The sequence below is a fragment of the Erinaceus europaeus genome, chromosome 2, assembly GCF_950295315.1.
Source record: "Erinaceus europaeus chromosome 2, mEriEur2.1, whole genome shotgun sequence".
NCBI classification, from domain to species: Eukaryota; Metazoa; Chordata; class Mammalia; order Eulipotyphla; family Erinaceidae; genus Erinaceus; species Erinaceus europaeus.
The window spans coordinates 93,577,873-93,600,729 of NC_080163.1; the positions used below are offsets into that span (position 1 = coordinate 93,577,873).

The 22,857-nt window shown below is 35.7% G+C and overlaps 1 protein-coding gene across 3 annotated transcripts in view; it reads right to left on the bottom strand.

Annotated features, from left to right (window-relative positions):
* The window catches only part of NEK1 (NIMA related kinase 1), a 127,232-nt gene that overhangs the window by 66,692 nt on the left and 37,683 nt on the right, over window positions 1–22,857 (bottom strand). For 2 of the 3 annotated variants that reach the window (XM_060184295.1, XM_060184308.1), the window contains exons 12-15: window positions 6,120–6,179; window positions 5,819–5,878; window positions 5,685–5,732; window positions 5,416–5,490 (exon numbers count right to left, since the gene is read on the bottom strand). In XM_060184295.1, the coding sequence (XP_060040278.1) occupies window positions 5,416–5,490; window positions 5,685–5,732; window positions 5,819–5,878; window positions 6,120–6,179 (243 nt within the window). The remainder of the gene's footprint in view (window positions 1–5,415; window positions 5,491–5,684; window positions 5,733–5,818; window positions 5,879–6,119; window positions 6,180–22,857) is intronic. The other variant, XM_060184303.1, reaches the window with a different exon arrangement.

Sequence of the window (22,857 nt, forward strand, 5' to 3'; positions counted from 1 at the left end):
TGTACCCCTCTTATCCTATGTTTTTTTCAGTGTTTCTTATATTAGTAACCATCTAATTTGAACATATTGATAAACACAAAGACTAAAGCAGAATGTTTTATAACATGTTATAATCATTAAAAATCAAAAATAGTGTGTTAACCGTAACTAAATAATAAACAAAAGCAGGGGCCAGCTGATGGCACTTTGGTTAAACACATGCATTATAGTGTGCAAGGAACTGGGTTCAAGCCCCTAGTTTCCACCTGCAGGGTCACAAATGGTGAAGCGGGGCTGCAGATTTCTCTTTGTCTATCTTATCCCCTTTCAATTTCTGACTGTTGCCTTTTTTTTATATTTATTTATTTATTTATTCCCTTTTGTTGTCCTTGTTTTTTATTGTTGTCGTTGTTATTGTTGTTGTTGATGTCGTCATTGTTGGATAGGACAGAGAGAAATGGAGAGAGGAGAGGAAGACAGAGAAGGGGAGAGAAAGATAGACACCTGCAGATCTACTTCACCACTTGTGAAGCGACTCCCCTGCAGGTGGGAAGCCGGAGGGCTCCAACCAGGATCCTTATGCAGGTCCTTGCACTTTGCGCCACCTGTGCTTAACCTGCTGTGCTACCGCCCGACTCCCTTCTCACTGTTTCTATCCAATAATGAATAAATACTTCACAAATTATTTTTAAAAAACTCACAAAATAAAATGAGAGAAAAATAATTTAAAAGTAGTAGTGATAAATGAAAATATAAATGGCACAAAACTCAAGTATATATGAAAAAAATCTGAATTTAACAAATGTTAAAATAAGTGTCTAATACAGGGAAGAGAGAAGAGTAGTTATACAAAAGGACTTTCATGCCTTAGGCTCTGAGGTCTGAGGTTTAACCCATGGCATCAGCCTGAACTGAGCACAGCGCTGGTTCATGTGAAGTGAGATAAGCCACAAAGAGGATTAATATGGGATGATGTCATCTATGGACAGAAGTTGAGAAATAAGTACAGAAAAGGGGAAATACAAAGTAGATCTTGGACTAGATTTCATATACTGCACCAAAGTAAAGGACTCTGGTGGGGTTGGGGTCAGGATTAAGGTCCTTGTGCTTGATGGTGGAGAAGGACCTAGACTGGGGGTGAGAGTGTTTTGCAGAAAATGGAGAAATTTTATACATGTACCAGCAACTGTATGTACTATAAACCATTGATCCCCCAATAAAAAGGCTTCTAGGATATACTATATGAAATTCCATTCTACTAAATGAAATTATGTACAGCTTGTTAGAAAAATTATGTTTTTAAATAATCAAAATTATATTTAGCAGAAATTTTGCATATGACATTTAATATACCCCCAAATTCTTCAATTCAAACAGTGAAGACATAAACATCATTAAATATATTCAATAGAGATGACTATTAAGAAGTGAACCATTAAGCCTATCTTTGAGCATTTTATAAACAAGTTAGGAAACAAAAAACAAAACTAGAGAATACTTCACACCTGTGGTTAAGTGAATGATAACACATACACTCTAAAGTATTAAGTACTAAGTAAATTCACAACACACACACAAAAAGATCCAATGTAAAAATTCCTTAAAACAAAAAAGAAAGAAAGAAAAGCCCTGGAGAAAGATAATGTTAAACTTAATCTTAAAAGCAATGTAACAAAGAGTGTAGGTAGTGTAGGTAGAAAATTTAAATCCAACAGCAAGGAAAATAAAACCAAAAATAAGCCAAAAAGATTACATCAAATTGAAAAACTTCTGCCCAGCAAAGAAAACCATGGCCAAAACAGAAAGACACTCTTCAGAACTGGAGAACTTTATACAACATATATCAGATAAAAGGCTAATAACCAAAGTATATAGAAACTGCCATCCAGTCTGGATGAAGTTCGGTGGACATTGGTGGAAGGATATTGGTGTTTCAGTGACAGGTGCACTGTGATAATACATTTTGAAGAGGTAGGAAACTGTACTTCTAAAATATGTGTAGTCTTGTAAATTAAGTTTGCCTCAAAAGCAAAGTATTATAAAGAAATCAGCTCAGGTAATTATAGATAACTTATCAAATATTTGAACAGCAAAAAACAAAAGTAGCAACAAGTTAGGAAGATAACTAATTAGACAAGAAACTCCATCAAAAAGAACCTGATATATCTTTAAAATGTGCATCTTGGGAGTCGGGCAGTAGCGCAGTGGGTTAAGTGCATGTGGCACAAAGCGCAAGGACCAGCATAGGGATCCTGGTTCAAGACCCTGGCTCCCCACCTGCAGGGGAGTCGCTCCACAGGCAGTGAAGCAGGTCTGCAGGTGTCTATCTTTCTTCCCCTCTCTATCTTCCCCTCCTCTCTCCATTTCTCTCTGTCCTATCCAACAACAACGAGATCAATAACAACAATAATCACCACAACAATAAAAAAAACAAGGGCAACAAAAGGGAATAAATAAATATAAAAAATGTTTTTAAAAAAATGTGCATCTTGTGTCAAGAGTCAGTCTTAATTCTGGTAAAAGGCAATCAAATCTTTATTAAGACTAGTTATTCTTTTGAATTTGTTCCAGTGTTATTACTATCTTGAATTTTAATTTGAGTGTTATAAATGTTTATTAAGACAGAAGCATATAAACATCTCTGAAGATGCCTTTGCTTAAAATAATGTATCAAATACTGTACTATCAACAGAAATCTGAAATGATTTTTAATAACTTATGGAAGGATTAAGTTTACAGTATAGCTGTTGATACATAGATACAATATATTTTCATACAGTATCTTCTTTTACATGGTTTATGAGGAAAAAGAGAAAACCAGAGCATCACTCTGATGAATGTAATACTGAGGATTGAATTTGGGACCTCATGCTTGAAAGTCCAATACTTTATCGATTGTGCCAGTCCCAGGGCTTGGACAGTCTCTTTTAAAAATCCCCTTATTTACCAATTATATACATAGGTTGATGAATTCTGACAAGCATATACACTCATATAGTCACTCCTACAATAAAAATAATTATAGTTCACTCCAAAGTACTCTCTTATTCCATTGTAATCAATCCCTTTCCTCATATCACCAACCATCTACCTGCTGCTTTTTCTATTGTTCCTATAATATATATTCATGTCTGACTTCTTTCACTGATTTTGAGATACACTCATGGTCCTGTTTTTACTACTGAACAGTACTTTAATATATTTTCAAAACATGATATGCTTCTTATATATTGTGATCAATATATGATCAAACTTTCCATATGGAGTACTGATAATTTTTCCAAAACTATACATACTAAGGGAATAATAAGAAATGAATTGAACAAATATATTCCAGTTGGTTATTTATACTGTGAATAATTTTAAATAACTCTCATTAAGATACATAGTAAGTTTTGATTTGAAATAATACTCTTAAATTTTAAGTTTTGCTTTATCTTCATACAGAGGAATGACAATTTTATTCCTAAATTTACTAAGGTTCTACATTCCTGATAACTATTCAGAAATCAAATTATCTATGAAGTTAAAAATCTGAAATCAGGGGCTGGGTGGTGGCACATTTGGTACAGCACACACATTATATGCACAAAGATCTTGGTTCAAGCCCCCCACTCTCAACTTCATGATTGGCGAAAGAGTGCTGCAGTGTATCTCTCACTACCTCTCCGTCCTCAGTGTCTGTCTCTATCCAAAAATAAATCAATAAATTATTAAAAATAAATATCTCAAACCCTATGGAAATTAAGTATAAAAGCTAACATAAAATTTGCTTTAAGTCACAGAAAATAAATTATCTTAATTTTGAGAGAATGCATTATAAAATAAAATAAAATAAAATAAAAATGTATCGAATATATTGTCTAATACAGTTGAAAAAGTATTTGGTATAAAACATCATTGATACAAATGAATTATAAGATTAAACAGAATTTCAAACAGCACAGAGAAAGAGAAATTTTATTGTAAAAAAAAGGGAGAAGAAAAGATAAAGGAGATAAAGGGAGAAAAAAAATAATCAAAATCTCAATATTGACCATGAACTTTATATAAAGTGCCTAACAAGACCTGTGTGTCTACACGCTGTTAAATTTATTTTTCAATCAGATAGGAAGTTAGTCATTTTAGAATGGGACAAATTCTATGTCATTCTTTATCATTCAGGAAGCAATAAATTCTACTTATTAATAAAGTATAATGCAGTACAAAAATAGTAAAGTATAATTTTTTAAAGACAAATTTGTATTAATAGGAATAATGATAAAAAGTTGCTTGCTTGTTTACTATTTATGTTCAATAATATGAAAAACTTATGCTTCTCAAAAGAAATAAAAACAAATCAAGAAATGGAGGGCAGCCCACCTGCAGGGGAGTCGCTTCACAAGTGGTGAAGAAGGTCTGCAGGTGTCTATCTTTCTCTCCCATTCTCTGTCTTCCCCACCTCTCTCCATTTATCTCTGTCCTATCCAATAATGACAACATCAGTAACAACAATAATAACTACAATAATAAAACAACAAGGGCAACAAAAGGAAAAATATTTTTTTTTAATTAAAAAAAAAAGTAATGGTGGGCAAAAGATACATGTTTATACAAAACAAACAAACTGAACTTTTATTCAAATCATAACTTTTGGGGAACAGAAACAAACAAGGTATATAAAGGATACCTCGAGAAAAAAGATAAAATAAAAAATTCAGAGTAGCAGAACAAAGAAAGGAAAAGGCAATTAACATAGGCATCCTTTCTATCCAAGCTTTGAACACTGTTAAGAAAAAAAAAAAAAAATCAAGAAATGAAAACTCCCTAAAGTTAAACAACTTGTATGCAGTTATATAGTGAGAGCCTATGGAAAAGAAATGTTTAGGTAAGTGGTTATTTACGTAATTCATTATCTACCTAGATAAAAGGTTAGAAGTGAGAATAGGAGAAAGGACAGGATACTATCAAATAAAAAGAAACATAAGAGCAAAGAGACTCAGCAGACCATACACAGTAAGGAAAGCTACAAGTATGTTGTTTTATTCAGCATACAGTATGTGGTAAGCAGTGGATGGAGATAAGCCTAGAGAAATCATAAGGGGCCAGATTAATTAAGGTCTTCTGAAAACTTAATCTTGAAGGCAGCATGAAACTAAAGAATTTTGGCAGAGATATTGACTGTATTTGACATTTAAAATATTTTTCTGGAAGAACTGTACTATTATAGTCTTTACAACACAATTTTAAAGTAATTTTTAACAGTATTAGTTATCCACACATGTTATGTAACAAATCTACAGAGGAAAATGAAGAATTCTAAATAGATGCTAAAAAGTTCTAAGTAAAAAAAAAAAAAAAGCAAACAAAAAAGAGAGTTACATATTTAAAGATGAAGGTAAACTGGAGGAGGAAAAAATAGAAGTATTAAAAACTACATCAGTTTCAAATGCCTACCTTTACTTCACCACTTCCACCAGCACTTAGTACATTTCTCCATCCTTGTTCTCTGGCCCTATTTATTCTCTCCAACTTTGGGGAGAAACAAACAAACAAAACACTATTTCAAGCCATTAATATAAAATATATTTATCACAAATAAAAATAATAGACAAATAAATAAAATTTCATTTATAACACACTGAAAATCAGTGTATTACTTAAAAAAAAAAAGTATGTGGGGAGTACATGGAAAAGTTTCATAGACAAATGTGGCACCTTCTTACCCGTTCCTTTTCTAGTCTTCTCATCCCTTCAGCCTTCATTAAACTAATCTGTAACAATTTTAAAAACAAAATTTTTAGATCTTTTAAATTATCTACAACTTGGCAAAGAAAGGGAAAAAAGTGAAAGAAAATACCTGATCCTTTTGTTTCTTTTCTTTTTCAGTAAGTTCCAACCTTCCCCTTTTTTTTGCTTCCTTAAATTAAAAAAGAAAATTTTATCAGTAATAATTTCTACTTTCTAATTTTATCAGGAAAGTTAGTAGACCAATGGTAGAGACATGCTAATGAAAGTTAAAAAAGAAAGAAAGAGGGTAACAGTCTCTTTTCAAAGAAATAAGGAGGAATTGTTTGGAGGTTTTACATTGTAAGTTTGTTTCTTTCTTTTATAATTATTTTTTTCAAAGCTTTAAAATAAGCAGACAAATGTCTTGATACCTCAAACATTTTCCTCCTTTCTTCTCCAGGATTCACTTTCTTCACTGGACTTTGGTGGGCCTGGACAAAAAGTAAATCTAAAAATTAGATAAGGATTTTAAGGAACCCATTTAAAAAAATCCAACTTTATGGAAATTTAATAAGAAAATGGCAAAGTCAATACCAATATACTCTCTTTCAAAATATATTACTCCTAAATTTTAAAAAAAGTAGTATAATGCTTGTTAAAAACATTTTGAGGGGGGTTGCCGGAAGATGGCAGACTGAGAAGCTGCTAGTGGCTTGAGCTCTTGACCACATCTTCAGGAAACGGTAGGATTTTCTGCCTTTAATAGACCAGTCAATAAGGGGTCCTAGCGGTGACACCAAGGAAGTGACTATAACTTAATTTGGGTTAAGAAATACAGTAGAAAAAAAGGGGAAAAAATTTTTTTCCGTTTATTTATTCAGCACACCTCCTCCCCCTGACCCCCTATAACCAATCCCTGGGGACCAGCTCCTAGCAGGCTCCCCTGCTGAGCTTCTGTCTTTACCAAATTCCTGTCCCAACAGGGAATATCATTCCTTCTAAGTCTATACCCTTCTGAAACCTCTGGCCTTTTTTCTTTCTAAGTAGCCAACCCCCCCCACCTCACCCTGCATAGCTAGTTAAATCATTCAAAATAAATAAATAAATAAATAACTCTTTCCTTTCACCGCTCTTTTATGACTGTTCTTTTTCTTATCTTTTTCTTTTTCTCTCTCTCTCTCTTTTTTTTCTTTTTCTCATTCTTGTCATCCTTTCTTCCTTAATCCTGCAGCTTCCAAAGCCACAGGCCTCAGCCCCCACACCACCAAACAGTGTGCTTTTTTGAATTCACTGACACACATTTGGGAATTATTTTGGGGAAGAATTCTGACTCAGTGTGGACTTTCACTGCGAGTGTCTCTGCTCAACTTCCCTTCCTCCTTTAGCCAACCCTAGAATATACAATGGGTAGTAGATTTGCATAACTGTCTATTTCAGCTATCCTTGTCTAGTCCTGAGGATTTTTTTTTTTCTGATTCTTAACAATCAGCTGCCTCTGATCACGAGGTTTGAGGTAATCTGGGACAGGGTTTGTTTTTTTTTTAACCCAGATTTATTTTATTATTAATATTTTATAAAGGCATATATCTTCACCCCTTTAGGTTGATCAGAATTAACTCTTAGGGCATCTTTCATTGCTAGGGTAGTGGGCATCTTATCTATTGTGGGAGGAACTTGTCTCCTTACTCCTACCTCCTCTACAGACTTTCCCCTCCCTCCTCCTCCTAGCTAATTAAAAAAATTAAATTAAATTAAAAATAATCAAAAAAAAAAACCATTCCTTTCACTGCTCTTTAATTACTGCTCTTTTTCTTATCTTTTCCCTTTTCTCTCACTTGTCTCTTTTTTCTTTTTTTTCTTTTTCTTTTTTTATCTTGTCATATACTTCTTCCTTCCTTCTTCTTTGCCTTTCTGAATTTGTGAATTATTTGGGGGAAGAAATCTGACTCAGAGTGGACTCTCTATGTGTGTATCTCTGCTCTACTTCCCTTTCCGCTCTTGTTACCGCTAGAATATACAGTGGATAGTAGATTTGCATAACTGTCTATTCTTGCTATCCCTTCTTTCTTTTCTCTTTCTTCTTCACTGGGATTTGGTTACTATTTTTTCACGAACTGGAGAAATTGTTTGGCGAACTGGTAGTGATGAAACTGCTTAATATTTGCTGCAGTTGCTACTGTAATTCCTGAGGTTGGTGAGTGCAATTGTCATAAAGGTATTTAATACAGTGTTGCTTGTACTCAAGACACAACAGCTGAGGAACAACAGAGCATAAAAAAAGAAAAACATAAATCAAAAAAATGGGTAGATCAAAAACAAATAAAACTGCTACTCCAATGAATAAAGACAAGAGCCCAGAAGAAACTACAAATCAGCCAGAAGTAACCATAGATAAGAAAAGTATGCAAGCAATAATAAACTTATTAATAACAGAAATGAAAACAACATTGGAGGAAAGGAATGGCAGTATTAGGGAAACAACAGTTGAGACCCCCAAGGAAAATACTGATTATCTTTAGGCAATTAGAGAACTGAAAGCTGAAATAGCTGTAATGAAGAAAGAAGCTGAGGCAAGGGAAAGCAGACTAACAGAAGCAGAAAACAGAATTAGTCAGACAGAGGATGAGTTAGAGAAAACGAAGAAAGAGGTGAAAGAGCTTAAAAAGAGATTGAGAGACACTGAAAACAACAACAGAGACATATGGGATGATCGCAAAAGAAGTAACATTCGCATAATTGGCCTGCCAGAGGAAGAAAGAGAGGAGGGGGAAGCAAACATTCTAGAGGAAATAATAGAAGAAAACTTCCCAGACATGAATAACAGAAAGGACATCAAGATTCAAGAGGCCCAGAAAGTACCAAACATAATCAACCCAGACCTGAAGACACCAAGACACATCATAGTCACAATGAGAAGAAGTAAGGATAAAGAAAGGATCCTAAAGGCTGCAAGAGAGAAACAAAAAGTCACATACAAGGGAAAACCCATAAGATTATCTGCAGACTTCTCCACTCAAACTCTAAAAGCCAGAAGAGAATGGCAAGATATCTATCGAGCCCTGAATGAAAAAGGGTTTCAACCAAGGATAATATATCCTGCTAGACTTTCATTCAAACTAGATGGAGGGATCTAACCTTCTTAGACAAACAACAGTTAAAGGAGGAAACCATCACCAAACCGGCCCTGAAAGAGGATCTAAAAGACCTCTTATAAACAAGAACATCACTGTAATACTGGCAATATATTAGAGCAAACAAAAAAAAATTTTTTTTGAACAATGGCACTACAATACATTAAATCCCTAATAACAATAAATGTCAATGGCTTAAATTCACCCATCAAAAGGCACAGAGTTGGGGGATGGATCAGAAAACATAATCCAACCATATGCTGCTTGCAAGAATCCCATCTGTCACAACAAGATACACAGACTTAAAGTAAAAGGATGGAAAACTATCATACAGGTTAACGGACCACAAAAAAGGGCAGGAACAGCCATTCTCATCTAAGACACGATAGATTTTAAATTAAATAAAGTAATAAAAGATAGGCAAGGACATTACATAATGATTAGAGGATCAATCAGCCAAGATGACTTAACAATTATTAACATCTATGCACCCAATGAGGGACCATCAAAATATGTCAAGCACTTACTGAATTTCAAAAATACATCAATAATAATACAACAATAGTGGGAGACTTCAATACACCACTCTCACACTTAGATCAACAAAGCAGAGAACCAACAAAGATACAAGAGAATTGAATGAAGAGGTTGACAGACTAACCTATTGGACATTTTCAGAGTCCTTCACCCAAAAAAACTGGAATATACCTTCTTTTCAAATCCACATAACACATACTCAAGGACAGACTACATGTTAGGCCACAAAGACAGCATCAATAAATTCAAGAACATGGAAATCATCCCAAGTATCTTCTCAGACCACAGTGGAGTAAAACTAACATTTAACAACAAACAGAAAATTATTAAAAGTCACAGAATTTGGAAACTAAACAACATACTCCTTAAGAACCACTGGGTCAGAGATTCACTCAAGCAGGAAATTCAAATGTTCCTGGAAACTAATGAAAATGAAGACACAACCTATCAAAATATTTGGGACACAGCTAAAGCAGTACTGAGAGGGAAACTTATAGCCATACAATCACATATTAAACACCAAGAAGAAGCTCAAATGAACGGCCTTACTGCACACCTCAAGGACTTAGAGGAAGAGGAACAAAGGAACCCTAAAGCATCCAGAAGGACAGAAATCACTAAAGTTAGAGCAGAAATCAACATCGAAAATAAAAGAACCATAGAAAAGATCAATGAAGCCAAATGTTGGTTCTTTGAAAGATTAAACAAAATTGACAAACCCCTAGCCAGACTCACCAAACAAAAAAGAGAGAAGACTCAAATTAATAGAATTGTAAACGATGGAGGAGATATCACAACTGCACCACAGAAATCCAGAGAATCCTGCGAAACTTCTATAAAGAACTATATGCCACCAAGCTAGAGAATCTGGAAGAAATGGAACAATTCCTAGAAGCATATGCTCTTCCAAAACTGAACCAAGAAGAACTACAAAATCTAAATGCACCAATCACAGTCAAAGAAATTGAAACCGTTATTAAGAACCTCCCCAACAACAAAAGTCCTGGACCAGATGGCTTCACAAATGAATTCTACAAAACTTTCAGGAAACAGTTAGTACCCATACCTCTTAAGCTTTTCCATAAGATTGAAGAAACAGGAATACTCCCTTCCACCTTCTATGAAGCCAACATCCCCCTGATACCAAAAGCTGATAGGGACAGAACAAAAAAGGAAAACTATAGACCAATATCTCTGATGAACATAGATGCCAAAATATTAAACAAGATCTTGGCCAACCGGATACAACATATCAAAATGATTGTTCACCACGACCAAGTGGGATTCATCCCAGGAATGCAAGGCTTGTTCAACATCCGTAAGTCAATCAATATCATAACCACATCAATAAAAACAAAGCCAAAAACCACGATTATCTCAATAGATGCAGAGAAAGACTTTGACAAAATTCAACACCCATTCATGCTCAAAACTCTACAAAAAATGGGAATAGATGGGAAAGTCCTCAAGATAGTGGAGTCTATATATAGCAAACCTACAGCCAACATCATACTCAATGGACAGAAGCTGAAAGCATTCCCCCTCAGATCGGGGACTAGACAGGGATGTCCACTGTCACCATTACTCTTCAACATAGTACTGGAAGTTCTTGCCATAGCAATCAGGCAAGAGAACGGAATCAAAGGAATACAGATCGGAAGGGAAGAAGTCAAGCTCTCACTATTTGCAGATGAAATGATAGTATACATAGAAAGACCTAAAGAATCCAGTAGAAAATTACTGGAAGTTATTAGGCAATATAGCAAGGTATCAGGCTATAAAATCAGTGTACAAAAATCAGTGGCATTTCTTTATGCAAACACTAAATCTGAAGAAGAAGACATCCAGAAATCACTCCCATTTACTGTTTCAGCAAAATCAATCAAATACCTAGGAATAAAGTTGACCAAAGAAGTGAAAGACTTGTATGCTGAAAACTATGAGTCGCTACTCAAGGAAATAGAAACTGATACCAAGAAATGGAAAGATATCCCATGCTCATGGATTGGAAGAACAAATATCATCAAAATGAATATTCTCCCCAGAGCCATATACAAATTTAATGCAATACCCATCAAAGTTCCACCAAGCTTCTTTAAGAGAATAGAACAAACACTACAATCATTTATCTGGAACCTGAAAACACCTAGAATTGCCAAAACCATCTTGAGGAAAAGAAACAGAAATGGAGGCATCACACTCCCAGACCTTAAACTATATTATAAAGCCATCATCATCAAAACAGCACGGTACTGGAACAAAAATAGGCACACAGACCAGTGGAACAGAATTGAAAGCCCAGAAATAAATCCCAACACCTATGGGCATCTAATCTTTGATAAGGGGGCCCAAAGGATTAAATGGAAAACGGAGGCTCTCTTCAATAAATGGTGCTGGGAAAACTGGGTTGTAACATGCAGAAGAATGAAATCGAACCACTTTATCTCACCAGAAACAAAAATCAACTCCAAATGGATCAAAGACCTAGATGTCAGACCAGAAACAATCAAATACTTAGAGGAAAACATTGGTAAAACAGTTTCCCACCTACACCTCAAGGACATCTTTGATGCATCAAACCCAATTGCAAGGAAGACTAAAGCAGAAACAAACCAATGGGACTACATCATATTGAAAAGCTTCTGCACATCCAAAGAAACTATTAAACAAACAGAGAGACCCCTCACAGAATGGGAGAAGATCTTCACATGCCATACATCAGACAAGAAACTCATCACCAAAATATATAAAGAGCTCAGCAAACTTAGCACCAAAAAAGCAAATGACCCCATCCAAAAATGGGCAGAGGATATGAACAAAACATTCACCTCAAAGGAGATCCAAAAGGCTAACAAACATATGAAAAACTGCTCTAGGTCACTGAATGTCAGAGAAATGCAAATTAAGACAACACTAAGATACCACCTCACTACTGTAAGAATGGCATACATCAAAAAGGACAGCAGCAACAAATGCTGGAGAGGTTGTGGGGACAGAGGAACCCTTTTACATTGCTGGTGGGAATGTAAATTGGTACAGCCTCTGTGGAGAGCAGTCTGGAAAACTCTCAGAAGGCTAGACATGGACCTTCCATATGATCCAGTAATTCCTCTCCTGGAGTTATACCCCAAGGACTCCGTAACACCCAACCAAAAAGAGGTGTGTACTCCTATGTTCACAGCAGCACAATTCATAATAGCTAAAACCTGGAAGCACCCCAGGTGCCCAACAACAGATGAGTGGCTGAGAAAGCTGTGGTATATATACACAATGGAATACTATGCAGCTATCAAGAACAATGAACCCACCTTCTCTGACTCATCTTGGACAGAGCTAGAAGGAATTATGTTCAGTGAGCTAAGTCAGAAAGATAAAGATGAGTATGGGATGATGCCACTCATCAACAGAAGTTGAGGAAGAAGATCTGAAAGGGAAACTAAAAGCAGGACCTGACCAAATTGTAAGTAGGGCACCAAAGTAAAAACCCTGTGGTGAGGGGTAGACATACAGCTTCCTGGGCCAGTGGGGGGTGGGAGTGGGTGGGAGGGATGGGTCACAGTCTTTTGGTGGTGGGAATGGTGTTTATGTACACTCCTAGTAAAATACAGTCATATAAATCACTAGTTAATTAATACGAGAGGGGGAAAATTAATTGGATGTCTCGAAGTTTTTCAAAACACAAACTGAATCTTTTTAATATATAGGCTGTGTAACTGATATGCAGACTCTCTCAAAAGGCTAGACCAAGTAGATCAGAAGCAACCAATAGCACAGTTATATACAAGATACTGGATACTGTACAGCAAACCCTAACAAAAGGACTTTTCAAAGTTAACCCAATTACCAATTAATGTGATGATAACATTAATTATCGATTGTCTTTTTGAACCCTAAGACAGCAGGAACCTCACATCTCCACTATAGAGCCTCTACTTCCCCCAGGCCAGGAACCATTGGATAGGGCCCACTTTCCCATATGCCTCTCCCAATCCATATCAAATAATATTGCATCTGCTGATCACAACCTAACCAACACAACGATTGCCACCTCAACATGCTTCACTTCAGACTGTGTCCAGAGACTTCACGTGTGGAATGACAACCCTTCAACTTCATTACTCGGGTGAGACCTTTCCTTTCATAGTATACTCTAATTCCATCTCAGGTGGTTCACTTTCTAACAAAGTCCCAAAACCTAGATATACACCAGTTTCTGTGAGAGAGAGCATATATTCACACGTATCCATAAACTACTGCAAAATATATACCTGAAAGCAGAAGTACACTAGAGTTTGCAGTGAGTACCCCCCTAACACTTCCTCTCCACTATTCCAAGCTTTGGGTCCATGATTGCTCAACCATTTGTTTGGCTTCGTATGTTAACTCTCTTTTTCAGTCACCAGGTTCCAGATGTCAACAGGATGCCGGCCAGGCTTCCCTAGACTGAAGACCCCACCAATGTGTCCTGTAGCTCCGCTTCCCCAGAGACCCACCCTACTAGGGAAAGAGAGAGGCAGACTAGGAGTATGGACCAACCAGTCAATGCTCATGTTCAGCAGGGAAGCAATTAGAGAAGCCAGACCTTCTACCTTCTGCAACCCACAATGACCCTGGGTCCATGCTCCCAGAGGGATAGAGAGTGGGAAAGCTATCAGGGGAGGGGGAGGGATATGGAGATTGGGTGGTGGGAATTGTGTGGAATTGTACCCCTCCTATCCTATGGTTTTGTTAATTAACCTTTCTTAAATAAAAAAAAAAATTCTAAATGAAGGCATAACAAAATAAAAAAAAATTAAAATAAAAACATTTTGAATGAAACTTTTAAGAAAAAGTGTTCTTCCCCAATCATCAACTAAAATGCTTTATCCTCTGATGACAGATATTAATATTATATTCTCTAATATTACAAAAGAGAAAAGCATGGGCCTGACAGTAGCACATCTGGTTAAGCACAGGCCTTACCAAGAACAAGGACCTGGGTTTGAGCTGTCCCGCAAGCAGGTGGGAAGCTTCTAGTGGTGAAGCAAGTCTGAAGGTGTCTGTTTTTCTCTCTCTCAATTACTTTCTGTCCTATCTAATGAAAACAGAAAGGAAGAAAGAGGAGGGGAGGAGGGGGGAGAGGAGAGGAGGGAAAGAGAGGGAGAAAAAAATGGCCAACAGGAGCAGTGGATTTGCAGTGCTGGCACCATGCCCCATGATAACTCTGGTGGCAATAAAAAGGAAGGAAGGAATGAATGGAGGGAGGGAGGAAGGAAAGAGCATTATGAGGCAGGAAGGGAGGGATGGAGGGAGGGAAAGCACTATGAGCCTGGTGGTAGTACATCCAGTTGAGCACACATGTTACAATGCATAAGGACCTGGGTTCAAGCCCCCAGTCCCTACCCGCAGTGGAAAGCTCCAGAGCAGTGAAGCAGTACTGCAGATATGTGTATCTCTCTTTTCTTTTTCCTTCTCCCTCTCCCCCTCCCCCTCTCTCTCCTTCTCTGCCTCTTGGGTTATCACTGGGGCTCAGTACCAGCACTACAATTCTACTACTCCCAGTGGTCATTTTTTTTCCATTTTATTGGATAAGATAGAGAGAAATTGAGAGAGGAGGTAAGACAGAGAGGGGGAAAGAAAGACACCTGCAGACCTGCTTCATCAATCATGATGCAATACCCCTGCAGTTGGGGTACTGGGGGTTTGAACCAGGATCCTTGCTCAGGTCCTTACGCTTTGTACTATGTGTACTTTGTACTATGTGCACTTAACCCAGTGCCACTGTCTCTCTATCTGTCTGTCTCTCTCTCCATATATATATATATCCCTTCTCTCTCAATTTCTCTATTTCTACCCAATAAATATTTTTTAAAAACTAAGTTTTTTAAAAAGAAAGTTTAACTGATAATCCATGTTAATAATTTCATGAGATTCTAGGTGTTTTATGCACTTAAATACATACACAATTATCTACATACACATAACTTCAGCATTTTGTATTTTGTACATAACTTAGTAGCAATTATTACAGTAAAAATAATTAGAATGAGTTTTCACAATTCCACACTGTAGTAAAAAGCAAGAATATTCTGTACCATGGATATAACTAGTTTATTTCACCATTCTTTGAGGAATGAACAATTCTATTTTTTCTAAAGCTATATATATGTGTGATATAAGGAACTTTTACATACATAATATATGTATTATAATATATGATTTATATTATATAGGGCATTAATTTTAGACAGAATTATAAAGATTTAACTCAATTGTTGAGTAAAACTGTCCTCTCTAGAGGCTGCATCAAATTAAATTCCCAACAAAAAATTCATTTCCATAGAATCTCACAAATACCAAATACTATCACTCTATTTTAAATTTTCACTTCCTGTAAAGCTGAAAATATAATCTGGTTATGTTAGATATTAACATTATTTTTTGTTTGTTTTGTTTTCATGAGGACTTTATTGCTGCGGGCCGACTTTATCAGACATAATGGGGTAAAGACACCACAGCACTGATGCTTCCACCAGTACACTGGTGGCCAGGCTTGAATCTGGGTCATGGACATAGCAGATCAAGTATCTTCCATGATGACTCTACACTCTTCTTTCACTGTGTATACTACTTATTCACTTGAATTTTTACTTACTTTTAATTAAATTGGTACTTAATATATACACTGATGAATTACTTTAATAATAGTGATATAGTAATATAATGGATAACAGCTTAATAAATAAAAATTTTTAAAAAAACCTAGGCTGGAGGTGTGTTTTGCAGAAAACTGAAAAAATTTTACAATGTACCAACTGTACTTACTATAAACCATTAATCCTCTGATAAAATATTTTTAAATGTTGAATAAATAAACACATAAATAAATAAGTTTAATCAAACCTTTCAATTTTAGATTGTTGTATATTATGGAAAATAAGAGTATTTAAATGTTGTACGTATCATTCCCATTCTACTTTTAAACTGAAGCTTATTATATCCTTTAATACACAGAAGTTTGTAATTTCTACATAATTAAACTCATCAACATCTATCTTTTTGATTTCTGCATATATTCTGTTTATTCTAGACCTCAATATTATGCTTTCATGTCACACTTCATTTCTATATTTGGATCTTTATAAAAGGTCAGCTTTAGATGTTATAATATTTAGTTTCATTTTTATTTTTAGATCTGGAATACATTTTATTCGTGGAATGGGTTAAGGATCCAATTTTTTTCCTTGGAAAATTAAATTATCTCATACCTTGATACTTTTCATCCCCAATGCTTTCAAGTACTTCATTAATCATATAATAAATACACACATATGGGTCACTTTCTGAAATTCTCTATTCTGTTACACTTAACCATCTTTTCTTTTCTTTTTTTTATTTACAAAAAGGAAACACTGAAAAAAAACATAGGGTAAGTGGGGTACAACTCCACACAATTCCCACCACCAGCTCTCCATATCCCCTAACCCCTCCCCTGATAGCTTTCCTATTCTGTAACCCTCTGCAAATATGGACCCAAAGTCATTGTGGGATGCAGCAGGTGGAAAATCTAGCTTCTGTAATTGCTTCCCTGCTGAACATCAGTGTTGACAGGTCGATCCATACTCCCAGCCTGTCTCTCTCTCCTTCCCTAGTGGGGCAGGGTTCTGGGGAAACAGAGCTCCTTTTCTTACTGTGAAAGAAAATTACTTATAGAAAGTTAGATATAAAAGAACTAAAACAAGTAATAGCAGAAATCAATACCCATGTTACTACAATCCAAATAAAGAAAAATAATATTGCCCAAACCCTGAAACTTCCCATGTGCCATCCCATAAGTCCTACCCTCTCTAGGAGGTAAGATAAAACACTATCCTCAAAAGCCTAAACCAGAGAGAACAGAAGCAACCCATGGCAGAGCTATATACAAATAATGTCAAAGGACATAAATTATGGTGATGTTGGGTATTCTACAGCATATCCTAACAAAGGGATTTTTCAAAGTTAACCCAATTACCAAACAATATGATTATAACAATAACTATCTATTGTCTTCTTGAACCCTAAGACAGTAGGAACCTCACATTTCCACTATAGAGCCTATATTTCCCCCAGTCCTGGAAACTTAGGGTGGGGTGCACTTTCCTGCATGCTTCTCTCAATTCATACCAAATAATTTTGCATCTGCTGATCCCAACCTAATCAACTCAATGAGTACCACCTCAGCATGCTTCATTTCAGAGTGTGTCCAGAAACTTCAGGTGTGGAATGACAACCCTTCAGCTTCTTTACTCAAGTGAGACCTTTCCTTTCATAGGATTCTCTAATTCTGTTCCAGGTGGTTCACTTTCTAACTAAGTCCCAAAACCTAGATATAGACCTGGCTCCAGGAGATAGAGCATATATTCACACTTATCCATAAACCAGGGCGAATGATAGGAGTGGTAAAGAACTATACCCATTATCTTATAACATTTTAAATCACTATTAAATCACTGATAAAATTTATTTTTTAAAAAGTATATACACTAACAATTTCATTTAAACAGCTGTTACACTTTAACGAATATGTTATAAAATTACTTTTACACAGTTCATTGCTTCAATTGTCTCAATTTTATAAAATAACCATAACAATTAAGCAATAAAATTCATAATGTTGGGGCCAGGTGGTAGCACACCTGGTTAAGTGCTTACATTACAGTGAGCAAGGACCCAGGTTCAAGCCCCTGGTCCCCATCTGCAGGGGGAAAGCTTCACAAGTGGTGAAGCAGGGCTGCAGGTGTCTCTCTGTCTTTCTCCCTCTGTATCTCCCCATCCCTTCTCAATTTTTCTGTCTCTATCCAATAATAAATAAATAAAAATATTTTTTAAAAAGTAATAAAATTCATAATGTTATGGTATGGGAGTCAGCATAATGGTTATGCAAAAAGACTTTCATGACTGAGGCTCTAAGGTTCTAGGTTCAAACTCTAGCACTACCATAAGCTAGAGCTGAACAATGTTCCAGTGTATGTTATGCCTCCTTCCTTCCCTCCTTTTATATCACTCAATAAAATAAATAAAATATAAATAATATCTAAAATATGTATTTAAAATAAACATGATTTTAATCAATAAAAATTGATAAACATACAACTATATTTCTCATACTATATATATAAAAAATAACTAGAAAGGCACATAAAAGCTTGGTTTTCCTGAAAAGAATCAAGATATTTCAAATTTTCAATTACTTTAGAAACAAATGACAGTTTCTTATAAAGTGCAATTTGTTTATTTTAATAATATCTGATCATAACAAGATATATAACACTACTCAATGAATTGATAAGCTGTTAAAATGAGAATAATTCTCTCACTACCTTAACATTTTAATTAGACAATGATCATAAGTCAAATCCATTTTAATGGCACAATATATATTAACTCAAAGCTACACCAACAATGTGATGTAAAATCTCACACTTGTGAGATGTCGTACTAGATCTCACACTTGAATTCTCTTTCATAATTAACTGAGTACTGAGTTTACTCCCTGACAAAATGACAAAAGCTGTAGGTTCCCAGAGCCATCCCACTCCCTCACTGTACTATAACTTCCTAACTCCAAATCTTTAATTTTGACTAGTATTTTCATTCACCTTTCACTTAAGTTCACCATATATGTTACTAATTTACTTGAGAAAAGACACTAAGGTTAATAAGATGATGCTAAGAATGAAATATTTATTTATTTACACACACACACCAGAGCACTGTTCATCTATGGCATATGGAGTGCTGGGGATTAAACCTGGGGCCTCTGGCATACAAGTCATGTGCTGTTCTAAGACTGAGTGACCTCTCCAGTTCCAAAGTATTTAAAAGACAGTAGCTTGCTTTTTTTCCTCTCTCTCTCTCTAAAAAATAACCCACTAGAAATTTATTTCTTATGTCAAACCAATAAAGAAATAGACATCCTAAATTATACAAAATGCCTTTATGTAATAGACTGTTACTTTCTTTTCTATTAGCTAAAAAAAAATAGGTTTCTGCTCTTTACTGAATGAAATAATTTGGTCACCACTAGTAGTGGTGTTTCCTAGGTTAAAACAGTCAAGAGGGAAGGACACTATTAACTAAGCACAAGAAAAGTCACAAGAGTAGGGAAATGGCCCAAGCTGGTAGAACACAGGTCTTACATTCCTCAGGGTGGGTACCCAGTGATGCTCTTATGTGAAACTGTTATCTCATATGGAGTACATAAAACAAATCTTTCCTTAAGAAGAAAAAATACAATTCCAGAGAATGCATTTCATAGTATTATAAACACACAATTAACATTTCAAATTATGTTCTATGTACACAGAATTTAAACTAGCGGAGGGAGACATGTTCTCAGGAGCTTTGTAAAATTACAATTTCATTCCATACAAAAATATTTTTCAACACTAAAAAGCAATGAAATATTGATACATATTATATCCTTGAAAACAATATGCTAAGAAGCCAGGCACAAAATACCACATATTGTATGATTCTACTTACATTAAAAGTCCAAGATAGAGGTCCAGGAGGTGGTGCAGTGGATAAAGTGTTGGACTCTCAGGATGAGGTCCTGAGTTTAATCCCTGGCAGCACATGTGCATGTACCAGAGTGATGTCTGGCTCCTTCTCTTTCTCTCTCTCTTCTTAAATTAATAAATAAAACATTTTTTTTAAAAAGTCCAAGATAGGGGGCCAGGCAGTAGCGCAGCGGATTAAGCGCAGGTGGCACAAAGTGCAAGGACCAGCGTAAGGATCCTGGTTCGAGCCCCCGGCTCCCCATCTGCAGGGGAGTCACTTCACAGGCAGTGAAGCAGGTCTGCAGGTGTCTATCTTTCTCTCCCCCTCTGTCTTCCCCTGCTCTCTCAATTTCTCTCCAACAACAACGACAACAATAATAGTAATTACTACACCGATAAACAAGGAAGGGCAACAAAAGGGAAAAACAACAGATGAATGGCTAAGCAAGTTGTGGTATATATACACAATAAATACTACTCAGCTGTAAAAAATGGTGACTTCACCGTTTTCAGCCGATCTTGGATGGACCTTGAAAAATTCATGTTAAGTGAAATAAGTCAGGAACAGAAGGATGAATATGGGATGATCTCACTCTCAGGCAGAAGTTGAAAAACAAGATCAGAATAGAAAACTGAAGTCGAACCTGAAATAGAATTGGTGTATCGCACCAAAGTAAAAGACTCTGGAGTGGGTGGGTGGGGAGAATACAGGTCCAAGAAGGATTCAGAGGACCTAGTGGGGGTTGTATTGTTATATGGGAAACTGGGGAATGTTATGTATGTACAAACTATTGTATTTACTGTTGAATGTAAAACATTAACTCCCCAATTAAAAAAAAAAAGGCAAAAGAAAAAAAAAGGGAAAAAATGGCCTTCAGGAGCAGTAGATTCGTAGTGCAGGCACAGAGCCCCAGCAATAACCCTGGAGGCAAAAAAAAAAAAGTCCAAGATAAATCTATTTAAAGACAGAAGTAGATTAGTGATTGTAGTGCTATGGGATGAAAGAAGAATTGGAAGTGATTGCCAAAGAGAATAAGATTTTGTTTAATGTAATGAAAATGTTATATAGTTGACAAGACAGTTCAAAGTGGGTATCTTGCCTGTTTCATCATTCACATGATCTAGATTCGAACTCAACCCAACCTGAAATGGAGGAAGCTTCAAGTACTGTGGTCTTCTCTTCCTCTCTCTCTTATCTGAAAAAATTGACTCAGAGAAGCAAAGCTTTGGTGACAACAGAAACAAAAAAGAAAACGATCTAAAGTTAATTGTGGTGATGACTGTATAAATCTAAATAAACTGGATACCACTTCAGTCAAATCTTGAAATAGATGTATTATACTGTGAGAAATATATATATATATATATCAATAGAACCATATAAAAATTGACCCCGGGTTAACACACACACAAACACACTCATGTATTGTTCAACTATAAAGAAAGATGAAATACTACCATTTTCAACAACATGAATGAACTAGAAAGATTAAGTGAAACAAGCCAAATAAAAACACACACGGAATCATTTTACTCACATGTGGTATACAGAGAAAGAAAGCAAATGAACTAAATAAACGTTTAGACTATAAGATAAATTAGTGGTTATTACAAGGGAAGGAAGAAGATAGAGATTGGGGGCCAATATAAATCAGAGCAAAGACCAAGTCTCTGATTGTCAGAGAAATGCAAATCAAGACAACAATGAGATATCACTTCACTCCTGTGAGAATGTCATACATCAGAAAAGGTAACAGCAGCAAATGCTGGAGAGGGTGTGGGGTCAAAGGAACCCTCCTGCACTGCTGGTGGGAATGTCAATTGGTCCAACCTCTGTGGAGAACAGTCTGGAGAACTCTCAGAAGGCTAGAAATGGACCTACCCTATGACCCTGCAATTCCCCTCCTGGGGATATATCCTAAGGAACCCAACACATCCATCCAAAAAGATCTGTGTACACATATGTTCTTGGCAGCACAATTTGTAATAGCCAAAACCTGGAAGCAACCCAGGTGTCCAACAACAGATGAGTGGCTGAGCAAGTTGTGGTATATATACACAATGGAATACTACTCAGCTGTAAAAAATGGTGACTTCACCGTTTTCAGCCGATCTTGGATGGACCTTGAAAAAATCATGTTGAGTGAAATAAGTCAGAAACAGAAGGATGAATATGGGATGATCTCACTCTCAGGCCGAAGTTGAAAAACAAGATTAGAAAAGAAAACACAAGTCGAACCTGAAATAGAATTGGAGTATTACACCAAAGTAAAAGACTCTGGGGTGGGTGGGTGGGTGGGGAGAATACAGGTCCATGAAAAATGATGAATGAAATAGTGGGGGTTGTATTGTTAAATGGGAATCTGGGGAATGTTATGCATGTACAAACTATTGTATTTACTGTTGAATGTAAAGCATTAATTCCCCAATAAAGAAATAAATTATTTAAAAAAAAAATCAGAGCAAAGAGACATATGTTGATTTTTCCAATTATGCACACCTGGAACCTCTATAATGTTAAAATACAATAAGAAAGAGAAGAAAGTACATACTCCTCAAGAACTGCTGTGTCATAATTTCTCGAAATAGCTCCTTTCACATTCTATATCTTGGCAAGTTCTTAAATATTAGCACTAATCTTATAATTTATGAATTGCAATGCCAAACAATTAAAAGTATGTGAGTAGTACTTCACAAAACCACATGTGACCAAATTTTTAAAGGGATTATACAATAATGCAGACAAAAATAATATGTTTAAGCCATCTACTTACATATTTTAGGCAAATTACATAAAATAAAAATTATATTCATCTTTTGATGTTCCATACTGCCTTACACATAAAATACTTTAAATAGCAGGCTGTAAGTCTGAGATCACATTTGTATTTTCAGAACCACTCTACTACTAAGAAGAGAAAAAACAATAGTAATATGAAATATCTATACCACAAAATGCTTTGTGTCCCTTTTTTTAA